We start from the raw sequence: 12,141 nt of genomic DNA, 5'->3' as shown, positions 1-12,141 counted from the left end.
TTTACACAGCACTTTGCACATATATTATACATTCACATCAGTCTCTGCCCTCAAACTTACAATCTAAGGTCCCTAAGGGTCCTTTCACACGAGCGATCTGATCCGCCTGTCAGTTTTTTTAGGCAGATCTGATCGGATCCTCCATGCATCCCTATGGGGCAGCGGATGTCAGCGGAGAAATGTCCGCTGACACCCGCTGCCATCCGCATCCGATCATGTCCGTGAAATCCAGACGTATGGAAACCCTATTTTCCATTCGTCCAGGGGATCGGAATTGGATGGGATCGGATGAGAGCGGACCGCCTGTCCCCCCTGATTCCCCTATAGAGAGCAGTGGGGCTCTGACACCTCTCTCTACACACACACAGAGCGGAGATGGAGCTGTCACCTGCCTGCTCAGTGGGGATCAGTGTATCGATCCCCCACTGAGCAGCACGGATCCACCTACGGAGGCAGACCGTGTGAAAGAAGCCTATCTCCCTTTCATATACACATACTAGGGCAAATTTAGACAGGAACTAACTAACTAACCTACCAGCAGGTCTTTAGAATGTGGGAAGAAACTGGAGGACCCAGAGGAAACCCACGCAGGCACAGGGATAACATGCAAACTCAAGGCAGGTACCATGGGTGGGATTCAAATCGACAACCCTAATAGAGATGCACCGACATTTCAGCAGCCGAAAAGGGTGTTTTCTGAATTTTGCCAATAGAAAAAAAGTTGCCAATAATGGCGCCAACACACACACGATGTTACCACAATTTTACTGTGCTTATGGTGTTTTTTTTAAACAGGACTCAAAAACCGCATGGAAAACGTAACAGGTGCGTTATTGTTGCGTTCTTGCTGTGTTTTCAATGCATTTCAAACTTTTTTTTTTTTAATTGAACAAAAATGTAGCAAGCAAGATTTTTGCCACCACAACGGAAGTGCAATGGACCAGTGTGAGTACATACATAGAATTTAAAGGGATGCATTTTTCTTGCAAGATTTTATATCTATCTACCATCTGTGAGTGTACAGCTTGTACAACAGTACAAGCTTGCTTTCCTCTCAAAACAACAACACACAGCCATTAATGTCTAAACCACTGGCAACAAAAGTGAGTACACCCCTAAGTGACCATGTCCAAATTGGGCCCAATTAGCCATTTTCCCTCTCCTGTGTCATGTGACTCATTAGGGTTACAAGGTCTCATGTGTGAATGGGGAGCAGGTGTGTTAAATTTGGTGTTATTGCTCTCACTCTCTCATACTGGTCCTTGGAAGTTCAACATGGCACCTTATGGCAAAGAACTTTCTGTGGATGTGAAAAAAAAGAATTGTTGCTCTACATAAAGATGGCCTAGGCTAGAAGAAGATTGCCAAGACCCTGAAATTGAGCTGCAGCATGGTGGTCAAGACCATACAGGGGTTTAACAGGACAGGTTCCACTCAGAACAGGCCTCACCATGGTCAACCAAAGAAGTTGAGTGCACGTGCTCAGCAAAGTCCAAGCAGGGTAGACCGCTCCAGGTGAGACTGAGATCAGGTGCTGGTCGGATCCGCAATCCAGGATAATTTCAAACAAAAAGGAATGACCGCACTTCCGATGAATTTTCAAAGAAAGGAGTATCTTTATTCCACATCAATCAAATGACAGGTACAGGTACACACTGTGAATGCAGGATAATCTGTGGACGCGTTTCACGACTGGATATGTCGCTTATTCATCACCCGGTGATGAATAAGCGACATATCCAGTCGTGAAATGCGTCCACCGATTGTTCTGCATTCACAGTGTGTACCTGTACCTGCCATTTGATTGATGTGGAATAAAGATACTCCTTTCTTTGAAAATTGCACGTGCTCAGCGTCATATCCAGAAGCTGTCTTTGGGAAATAGACGTATGAGTGCTGCCAGCATTGCTGCAGAGGTTGAAGGGGTGGAGGGTCAGCCTGTCAGTGCTCAGACAATACGCTGCACACTGCATCAAATTGGTCTGCATGGCTGTCGTCCCAGAAAGAAGCCTCTTCTAAAGATGATGCACAAGAAAGCCCACAAACAGTTTGCTGAAGACAAGCAGACTAAGGACATGGATTACTGGAACCATGTCCTGTGGTCTGATGAGACCAAGATAAACTTATTTGGTGAGGAGTACAAAGACAAGTGTGCCTTGCCTACAGTCAGGCATGGTGATGGCAGTGTCATGGTCTGGGGCTGCATGAGTGCTGCCAGCACTGGGGAGCTACAGTTCATTGAAGGAACCATGAATGCCAACATGTAGTGTAACATACTGAAGCAGAGCATGATCCCCTCCCTTTAGGGACTGGACCGCAGGGCAGTATTCCAACATGATAACGACCCCAAACACACCTCCAAGACGACCACTGCCTTGCTAAAGACACTGAGGGTAAAAGGTGATGGACTGGCCAAGCATGTCTCCAGACCTAAACTCTATTGAGCATCTGTGGGGCAGCCACAAACGGAAGGTGGTGGAGCGCAAGGTCTCCAACATCCACCAGCTCCACGATGTCATCATGGAGGAGTGGAAGAGGACTCTAGTGGCAACCTGTGAAGCTCTGGTGAACTCCATGCCCGAGAGGGTTAAGGCAGTGCTGGAAAAGAATGGTGGCCACACAAAATATTGACACTTTGGGCCCAACTTGGACATTTCCACTTAGGGGTGTACTCACTTTTGTTGCCAGCTGTTTAGACATTAATGGCTGTGTGTTGTTATTGAGGGGACAGCTAATTTACACTGTTATACAAGCTGTACACTCACTACTTTACATTGTAGCAAAGTGTAATTTCTTCAGTGTTGTCACATGAAAAATATTTACACAAAATGTGAGGTGTGTACTCACTTTTGTGAGATACTGTACACAAAAACACACACACTGCAAACGTCTCCTTTAAAACTAGAGATGCAACAAAATTTTGGAAGCCAAAGCATGTCAGCCAAAAATGGTGTTTTCGACATCTTTCCTATAAAAAAGGAGCCAATAATGGCCCCGAAAACGCATCCAATTTTGATGTGATTTTACTGTGTTTTTCATAGGTCATATGACTCAAAAACTGCATCAAAAATGTAACATGGGTACGTTATAGATGTGTTCTTGCTGCATTTTTTATGCTTTTTAAAGGGGGAGGTGCATTTTTTATTAAACCAAAAATGCAGCAAGCAAGATTTTTAAAACCTGACTTGTCTCACAGTTTCTGCCGCTGAAAAACATCCCCACAGCATGATGCTGCCACCACCATGCTTCACTGTAGGGATGGTATTGGCCAGATGAGCGGTGCCTGGTTTCCTCCAGACATGACGCTTGCCATTCCGGCCAAAAAGTTAAATCTTTGTTTCATCAAACCAGAGAATTTTGTTTCTCATGGTCTCAGAGTCCATCAGGTGCCTTTTGGCAAACTCCAGGTGTGCTGTCTTGTACCTTTTACTGAGGAGTGGCTTCTGTCTGCACTCTACTATACAGGCCTGATTGCAGAGATGGATGTTCTTCTGGTAAGTTCTCATCTCACCACAGAGAAATGCTGGAGCTCCGTCAAAATGACCATCGGGTTCTTGGTCACCTTCCTGGCTAAGACCCATCTCCCCCGATTGCTTAGTTTGCCCAGGCGGCCCGCTCTAGGAAGAGTCCTGGTGGTTCCAAACATCTTCCATATACGGATGATGGAGCTCACTGTGCTCATTGGCACATTCAATGCTGCAGAAGTGTTTCTGTACCCTTCCCCAGATCTGAGCCTCCATACAATTCTGTCTACAGGCAATTCCTTGGACTTCGTGGCTTGGTTTGTGCTCTGACATGCACTGGTAACTGTGGGACCTTATATAGACAGGTGTGTGCCTTTCCAAATCATGTCCAATCAACTGAATTAACCACAGGTGGACTCAAACTTGTAGAAAATCTCAAGGATGATCAGTGGAAACCAGATGCACCTGAATTCAATTTTGAGTGTCGTGGCAAAGGTTGTGAATACTTATGTACATGTTTCAAAATTTTTCAAAGATTCCAAACAAACTTCTTTCAAATTGACATGATGGGGTATGGTTTGTAGAATTTTGAGAAAATTGAATTTAATCAATTTTGGAATAAGGCTGCAACATAACAAAAATGTGGAAAAAGCGACGTGCTGTGAATACTTTCCAGATGCTATATATAATTTTAAAAACTGTCATTTTAATTTTCCGATTAAAACCTGCGTGGTGGTGCATTTTGAATAGGGTGCCTTACTGCAACGCACCATATAGTTCCACAATGCAGCAAAAATGTCCTAATGGTTTCTTATAGTTTGTCAGTGCTTATTGCAAAGGTTATATAGCATTCCATTTGCCAACCTAAATATGTATATATACTTTGTGGCTTGCAATTGGTTTACCGGTGTAATGGCTGAAGCAATTAGCCCTAACTCAGTATTTTTTTTTTTTTCAGTCAACAATTGGCTCTCTCATGAATGTCGTCTGAGCGGCTAATTAGCTGCGGGATCACTTTCAGAAGCAGCGGGAGGGGTCGTACTTCCCCCTCCTGCTGCTCACTGGTGTTTCTCTGGCTTACTGTTTTTACCGGAACAACCGGGAGATCATCTGACCGTATTCACAGCTGGCCATAGAGGTGATAAGACACCAGATCACTTCCAATCGCCTCTTGGAGGACTGGAGCAATGTCATGATGTCACTTTCAGTCTAGGGTCGAAGTAAGCACGTCTTTTTTTTTTTTTTAACGCAAAAGATACATTTTTTTTTATTTTAACTTTTAAACATTAGAGGAGAGATTTGGGGTCTCCATAAAGATCCAGATCTCCCCATAAATAGGACCTGTTATGCCTTATTTCTATTCAAAAGGGGTGTTTACATTCCTTGTAATAGGATTAAAAGTGATTAAAAAACATAATAAAAATAATAATATATATATATATATATATATATATATATATATATATATATATATATATATATATAAAATAAATAAAATGTTTGGGGGTTCAAAGTCATTTTCTTTACTAGAAAAATTACTGATTTTTTACTTGTAAACAAAAAGTGCCAGAAAGACCTGGTCTTCAAGTGGATATAGGAGATAAATAGAAGGCAAAGTTTCATAACCAACAATATAGTAAAAATCCAGCTAAACAAAAACTACATGTATGCTTACTGTTTAACCTATGAAAGATTTGTCATTTTGGCCAGCCTTTCCTGGGATAGGTACACCTCTGCTATCCAACAAGATACTGCTACTTCCTGCTTTACCATCACAGTTTCCTGGGTCAGCTCCCTAGAGAGAAGCGATAATCCTGATTTCCTGTCCAAAAAGGAGCTAGGAGTACATGTATTACAGCACTGCATTTATCTTGCCAGGAGTTTCCCTCTAAAGAGGCTTTCACATTGCATGCCCCTATGGATACATGCCATATAAAATGGCTCTAGCAATGCTCTGAGAACTGATATATACCATGAGGGCGGTCTCCCTGTTCAACTCACTCTTTTACTGGTTTGATGGGCGTTTCGTCAGGAATGGGCGCAGAAGAGACATTGGAAAAACCTGGAGGTGGTTTACCCACAGAGGATAATCCTGGAGGTGGTACCAGAGGGGCCACAGATACTACAGGAGAAAAACCTACAGAAAAAAAAAAAAAAAAGGATTAAAGCAGTCTTTATACATATTTTGTTAACCGAAACTCAAAGCAACTAAGTCATTTTTTACCTATACTTCTCTTGTGGGTCACAGAATTGCACATACTTTTGTTTGCCTCTGACCCAGAGTATAGTGGGCTATTACCCACTCTCCGCTAACATGGCAGAGGAACTGCAGGCTGTGGAAGGATCCCATCTATATTGTCGGAATCCACCCAGCTGGGCTTAGAGCTGATGTGGAACAGCAAGTGTGTGCGCATACATATACTATATTATATATATATATATATATATATATATATATATATATATATACATACACACACACACACACACACACACACACACACACAGCTCAAAGAAATTAAAGGAACTCTTTAGAGTATAGCATCAAGTAGCAGAAGGGGTTGTCAATTAGTTTCAGCTGCTGTGGTATTAACAAAACAGGTGCACTAGATGGGCAACAATGGGACAACCTCAAAAACAGGAATGGTTTTTCAGGTGGAGGCCATGGACATTTTTTTCCCTACATTGTCACTACTGGTAGCAAGAGGGGATACCTGGACCCTATTGTTGCACAGGCAGTCCAACTCCTCCAGGATGGCACATCAATACGTGCCATTGCCAGACGGACTGCTGTGTCCCAGCACAGTCTCAAAAGCATGGAGGAGATTCCCGGAGACAGTCAGTTACTCTAGGAGAGCTGGACAGGGCTATAGAAGGTCCCTAACACATCAGCAGGACCAGTATTTGCTCCTTTGTGCAAGGAGAAACAGGTTGATGAGCACTGCCAGAGCCCTACAAAATGACCTTCGGCAGGCCACTGGTGTGAATGTCTCTGACACAAACAATCAAAAACCGACTTCATGGGGGGGCCTGAGGGCCCGACCTCCTCTAGTGGTCCCTGTGCTCACTGCCCGGCACCGTGGAGCTCAATTGGCATTTGCCATTAAACACCAGAACTGGCAGGTCCGCCACTGGCACCCTGTGCTTTTCACAGATGAGAGCAGAGTTCACATTGTGCACGTGACAGACATGAAAGGGTCTGGCGAAGCCGTGGAGAACATTATGCTGCCTGTAACATTGTTAAGCATGACCGGTTTGATGATGGGTCAGTGAAAGTCTGGGGAGGCACTCCGAGACCTCTACAGGCTAGACAACAGCACCCTAACTGCAATTAGGTAATGTGGTCAGGCATGCATACAAGCACGTGGGGGACCATACAAACTACTAGTACCATTTTTAGTTGCTGCAATGTAATTTCAGCAAAATGGACTAGTCTGCTGCATAATTTTTTCACTTTGATTTTCTGGGTGTCTGAATTCGGCCCTTTCTAATTTCTAACACATTACCCAGTCCATATTCGTATAGATATCCAGCATGATATATTTTCTTCATTGAGATCTGATGTGTCTTCAAAGTGTTCCATTAATTTTTACTATTATATATATATATATATATATATATATATATATATATATATATATATATATATATATATATATATATATATATATATATATATATATATATACATACACATACATACACACACACACACACACACACACACACACACACACACACACACACACACATATACACCGTGTTTCCCCGAAAATAAGCCAGGGTCTTATATTAATTTTGGCAGCAAAAGACACAGTAGGGCTTATTTTCGGTGTAGGTCTTAGCTGTAATGTTCTGTCCCTCTCTGCCCTCCCTGCCTGCCAGAAATCCCGTGTAAACCTAGTTTAGTGTATATAAAATCCTAGGATGCACTTTATTAGTGTTTTATATACTGTCCAGTGTATGCTTTTGAAATACAATTGTGTGAAATACCTTCATTACCGTAAATCGCTGCTCTGTGTTCAGCTAATCTCCTGCTCTCTCCTGTCCTCATACCGTAGCTGTCAGAGGGGGATCTCAGCCCCTCCCCTCTGCAGTTTACACAGAAGAGCCGGGTAGATTCGATTAGAATAGGTTTAGCTGATCTGCCCCTCTGCTGTCCTCTTCTCCCTGGCCGACAGCTGGGGGTTACGGAAGCGCCGATGTACCGAAGGTATTTCCCACAATTCGAATCGAACACCCAGCGCTTCTGTGTACACTGTAGAGGGGAGGGGCTGAGATCCCCCTCTGACAGCTACCGGTATCAGAGGAGAAAGACAGCGGGGAATCAGCTGAGAGCAGAGCGGCGATGTAAGGAAGGTATTTCACAGTATTATATTAGAAAAACACACTGGACATTATTGAAAATGCTAATAAAGTGCATCCTAGGATTTTTCATACACTAAACTAGGTCTTACTTTCAGGGTAGGTCTTACTTTCAGGGAAACACGGTATATACACACACACACACACACACACTCTAAAACTAGAGATGCAGCGAAATTTGGGCAGTCGAAACATGCCGGGCGAAAATGGTGTTTTCAGCATTTTGCCTATAAAGAAAAAGTAGCCGATAATGGCACCAAAAACGCTCCCGATTTTGCCGTGATTTTTTATGTGATTTTACAGTTTTTTTTCTTAGATCATATGACTCAAAACCACATCAAAAACGTAACACAGGCGCATTCTTGATGAGTTTTTAATGCATTGCAAACGGGGTGATTTTTAAAGAGCTTTTTTTTTTTTTTTTTTTTTTTTTTTTTAAACTGACCAAAAATGCAGCAAGCAGGATTTTTAACACGACAACGAAAGTGCAATAGACCAGTATGAAGATATACATAGAATTTAAAGGGATGCATTTTTCTTGAGCTAAAAGGTGCTGATAATTAGCGACGATAAATTTATATTAATTTAGATGATTAATAAAAAGGTGAATACAATTATATATACATTTTTAAAAACTGTCGTTTTCGCTAAAAAGTGCATGCTGCATTTTCGGTTTCGACACCAAAACTTCCTTTCAGTGCACCCCCAGTCATAGGTTTTCTGAAAGTAGAAGCCCTGTAGTAAAAAAAAATGCTGGTAGTGTAAACTTTTAATTTGCACAATTGTTTATCAAACACATTTTCAGTAAAAAATACACTAAGATTTTACTTTACAAAATCATAACCTAATACTAGGGTTGGCCATATATTATACAATTCTTCCTTTAGATTTACTAAAACCATATAGTAGGAGGTCAAACCTAAACACTTTCAATTCGTATACAATCAGGGAGGCCCTTGTACTACATAGTTGAAGGTAAATCTAAAGGAAACTTAATAAAAAAAAAATGTATAATATATGGCCAGCTTAAATCTTTTGGTACCCAACTTTCCAAGTTGTAAAAGTGATTAGGAGCTATAGAGAAGCCCAATTGAAAAGCACTGAGCCTGCTGAAAAAAATGTTACCAAGTACACAGTTGCAGCTGTGAACACGTTTTAATCTCTTGGTGCCGGCCACACGCAAATATGCGGACTCTTGGTGGGTGGGCCTTGGCACCGGGCGGCCGCATATTTGTGTGCATTATTGCAAAAACAGCTGTGCCGAGAGCATGTGCCCTGCGTGCTCATGGCAGTTACCGGCGGCTAACGTAAAGCAGCGATCAAGAGCTTTCCGATCATTGTGACTTTCCGTGACTATTGTGACAGCCAATCACATGATCATAAACCCCGCCCCACGCCCTGGCATCTTAAACCCCCTTAAAGGATCGGGAGGCACTGACTCCAAAGGGTTAACCACATGAAGTTCAGGCCATTTATAAATGGTCTATGGATGGCAAGCCGTTAATTTTGTTCACTACAATAAAATATTTACCATTTTTTCTCTTTTAGCGCAATAAACATGACATTTTACAAAAATTTTCCATTTGCAGCCAGCTTTTTAGAGAACAAGCACTAGATTTTTTTTCAGAGTGATTTACTGTGATCAGCTTGTATTGCAAGAAGATTTGAAATGCAGGAGAACCAATTACACATACACACAGGGACTCCTTTATTACAGACAGCGGATACTGCTATTCACTCTCCTATACTCCACAGTATTACCCTGCATTTAGCAAACATATGAAGGCTGTAGTACAACTTCATTGAGTTTTCTCAGTTTAAAGCAACAAAGAGGACTCTGACTGAAGGAGAGCTGGTCATGTGACTGAGGTCACTTGACCAGGCTCGCTGCCTTTTTTTGGGGGTTTACAACTTTCCTTTAGTTTTATTGCGCTCTCCCAGCTTTAAAATCCCAGTCAGTCGAGCACAACACACACCTAGAAAAAAAAACATCACTGTGCTTTATAAATATGCAGAGCTGGAAGCCTAAGTATGCAACTGAAAGTTGATAGAAAAGGACATATAAATTTTCAGTCATTAATTTAAATGCTCATCTATCTCTTTGAAGCACATTTTTTTTTAAATGAACAGATACAACTCACTGATTACAGAGGGCAACGCAGATATTTTATTGCTAGAGGTTATTTACGCAGTCCAGTTTTCCCTGGATTCTCTTACCCGGTGGTGGCTTTGTCAGGACATTGTTTTTCACGAGTGCTGGAAAGTCCTCATCTGGCAGAGGATATTTTGGTACCGAGTTTGCCGTTTTACTAAAACCAGGAGGTTCCCTATCTCCGCCTCCTTTTTCCGGAGGTTTGCGCTCACTAAGTCCATTTACAACAGTGTTTGACTTGTCACTGAGGATGGAAGTGGCAGGTGGTGTTGGCGTACGCTCGGTCTCTGGGGCATTTTCTTTGAGGGAGGAGATTGAGGACCTGTCTTCTGGCAGGTGAAAACTAGAGGGAGTACTTTGCTTCTCAGAGCCAACCCGCTTCTTCTTGTTGACCTTAAAACTTGTTTGTGGATTAGCTGTCAATAGTTTAGAGATATCCATCATGGTCGGAGCATTACGGAACTCTTGCGCGGTAATACCAGTGCCATCATCTTCGTCTTCTGAGAGGGACAAACCTTTTTTTGCTTTGGCCAACGCCCCTTTCCCAGTGCTTAATGCTGCAGATTTATTTGGGGCTTTGGCAGTAGGAGCCAGAGTGGGAGCTGTTGTTTTTGTTGTGCTTTTTGAAGAGGAAGCAGCCCATGCAGAACCGACAGAGGAAAGTGGTTTTCCAGGCTTGCCTTTGGACACCAAAGCTGGGAAGTCCTCCTCCTGGAAGGCATTGGAAGACCTAGCAGTTGCGGTATATGCCATTCTATCTTTAAATGGTGGGACAGATGAGGGTACGGAGGATATTCCCGCTGTCAGACTGGGAAAGTCCTCTTCTTTCAGCTTAGGAGAAGGCTTGGCCATGCTAAAAATCCAGTCAAGAACATGAATCATTTTTTTGCCAATTTTTACACAAATTGTACAGAATTTTAGACAAATTACAGTGACTCCGTTAAAAAAAAGGAAAAAAAAAACCCTTAAAAAGCAGAACTACACTTCAGCTACAGAGATGCTGCATTCCGGATCTCCCTGCACAATCGGCTTTCGGGTCTCGATCGCCAGACACTTACATTATATAATGAATATAAATGCAGCGCTAATAATTAGAACTGTGATTAAACTATTGAAAATGCATACAAAGGAAAAATCTTCATATAGTGATCAGTGTGTATAAAGTCCAAAAATGTGTGTAGCAAACAAAAGTCAGTTGCTTGGCTCATTGCATTCAGAACAATTCCTCCCGTGACAAACACAGAATGCCAGAACACCCACCAGACATAAGCCAAAAAACAGCCGTGAGGTACAAAGAGTGAAACACCTCGTGTGTTACCAAAGGTTTCTTCACTGGGCTCTCCCTCCACCATTCAAATGCACTCACCAGATGCTGGAATGAATCAAGCCTTGTAAAGTTGTCATTCAGAATGCTGGAAGTATGGCATGCTATACCGGTTCCACGCTAATCCTACAATATGTGCTGCATAAAAAAGCTCATCAACAGGAGCCAAAATGATGTTTGTGCTGCTGCCAGAAAGAAGCAGGGGGCAGAGCTGGGAACCAGAAAGCGCATAGTCCGGAGGAGGAGAAGAGGAGGGCTGGAGTCTGACCCCAGCTTCTTTCTGGCAGCAGCACAAACATCATTATGCTGCCGGCTGGTGAGCCTATTTATGCAGCACATATCCTATGATTAGCGACCATGGGACCAGTATAGCATGCCATGCTTCCAGCATTCTAAATTACAACGTTACAGGGCTTGTTTCATTCCAGCATCTGGTGAGTGCATTTGAATGGTGGAAGGAGAGCATGGTGAAGAAACCTTTGGTAACACACGAGGTGTTTCACTCTTTGTACTTTACGGCTGTTTTTTGGCTTATGTCTGGTGAGTATTCCGGCACTCTGTGTCTGTCACGGGAGGAATCGTTCTGAATGTATTGAGCCAAGCAACTGACTTGATTCCTACACACATCTTTGGACATGTTAATCTATTTACTCAACATAACATCTTTCACATTATACAAAAAAAAAAAAAAAATTGGGCTTTGTTTCTTTTTTCTTCATGAATTTGTTTTTTTTTCCCTAAAAATATTGCGTTTAAAAAACCCCTGCGCAAATACCGCATGACATAAAAAAAATTGCAACACACCATTTTATTCTATAAAAAAATAAATATATATA

General features: G+C 42.2%; 1 protein-coding gene across 2 annotated transcripts in view; it reads right to left on the bottom strand.

Annotated features, from left to right (window-relative positions):
* The window catches only part of ZNF598 (zinc finger protein 598, E3 ubiquitin ligase), a gene marked incomplete at its 5' end in the record, with an annotated part of 61,041 nt that overhangs the window by 22,821 nt on the left and 26,079 nt on the right, over window positions 1-12,141 (bottom strand). For both annotated transcript variants that reach the window (XM_082260627.1, XM_082260626.1), the window contains 2 exons: window positions 5,466-5,601; window positions 10,047-10,834. In XM_082260627.1, the coding sequence (XP_082116753.1) occupies window positions 5,466-5,601; window positions 10,047-10,834 (924 nt within the window). The remainder of the gene's footprint in view (window positions 1-5,465; window positions 5,602-10,046; window positions 10,835-12,141) is intronic.

Source organism: Pelophylax lessonae (assembly GCF_965119305.1).
Source record: "Pelophylax lessonae genome assembly, chromosome: 6".
In the NCBI taxonomy this organism is placed as follows: domain Eukaryota; kingdom Metazoa; phylum Chordata; class Amphibia; order Anura; family Ranidae; genus Pelophylax; species Pelophylax lessonae.
Note: the sequence above shows the minus strand (reverse complement) of the source record. Positions and strands in the feature narration are given on the sequence as shown.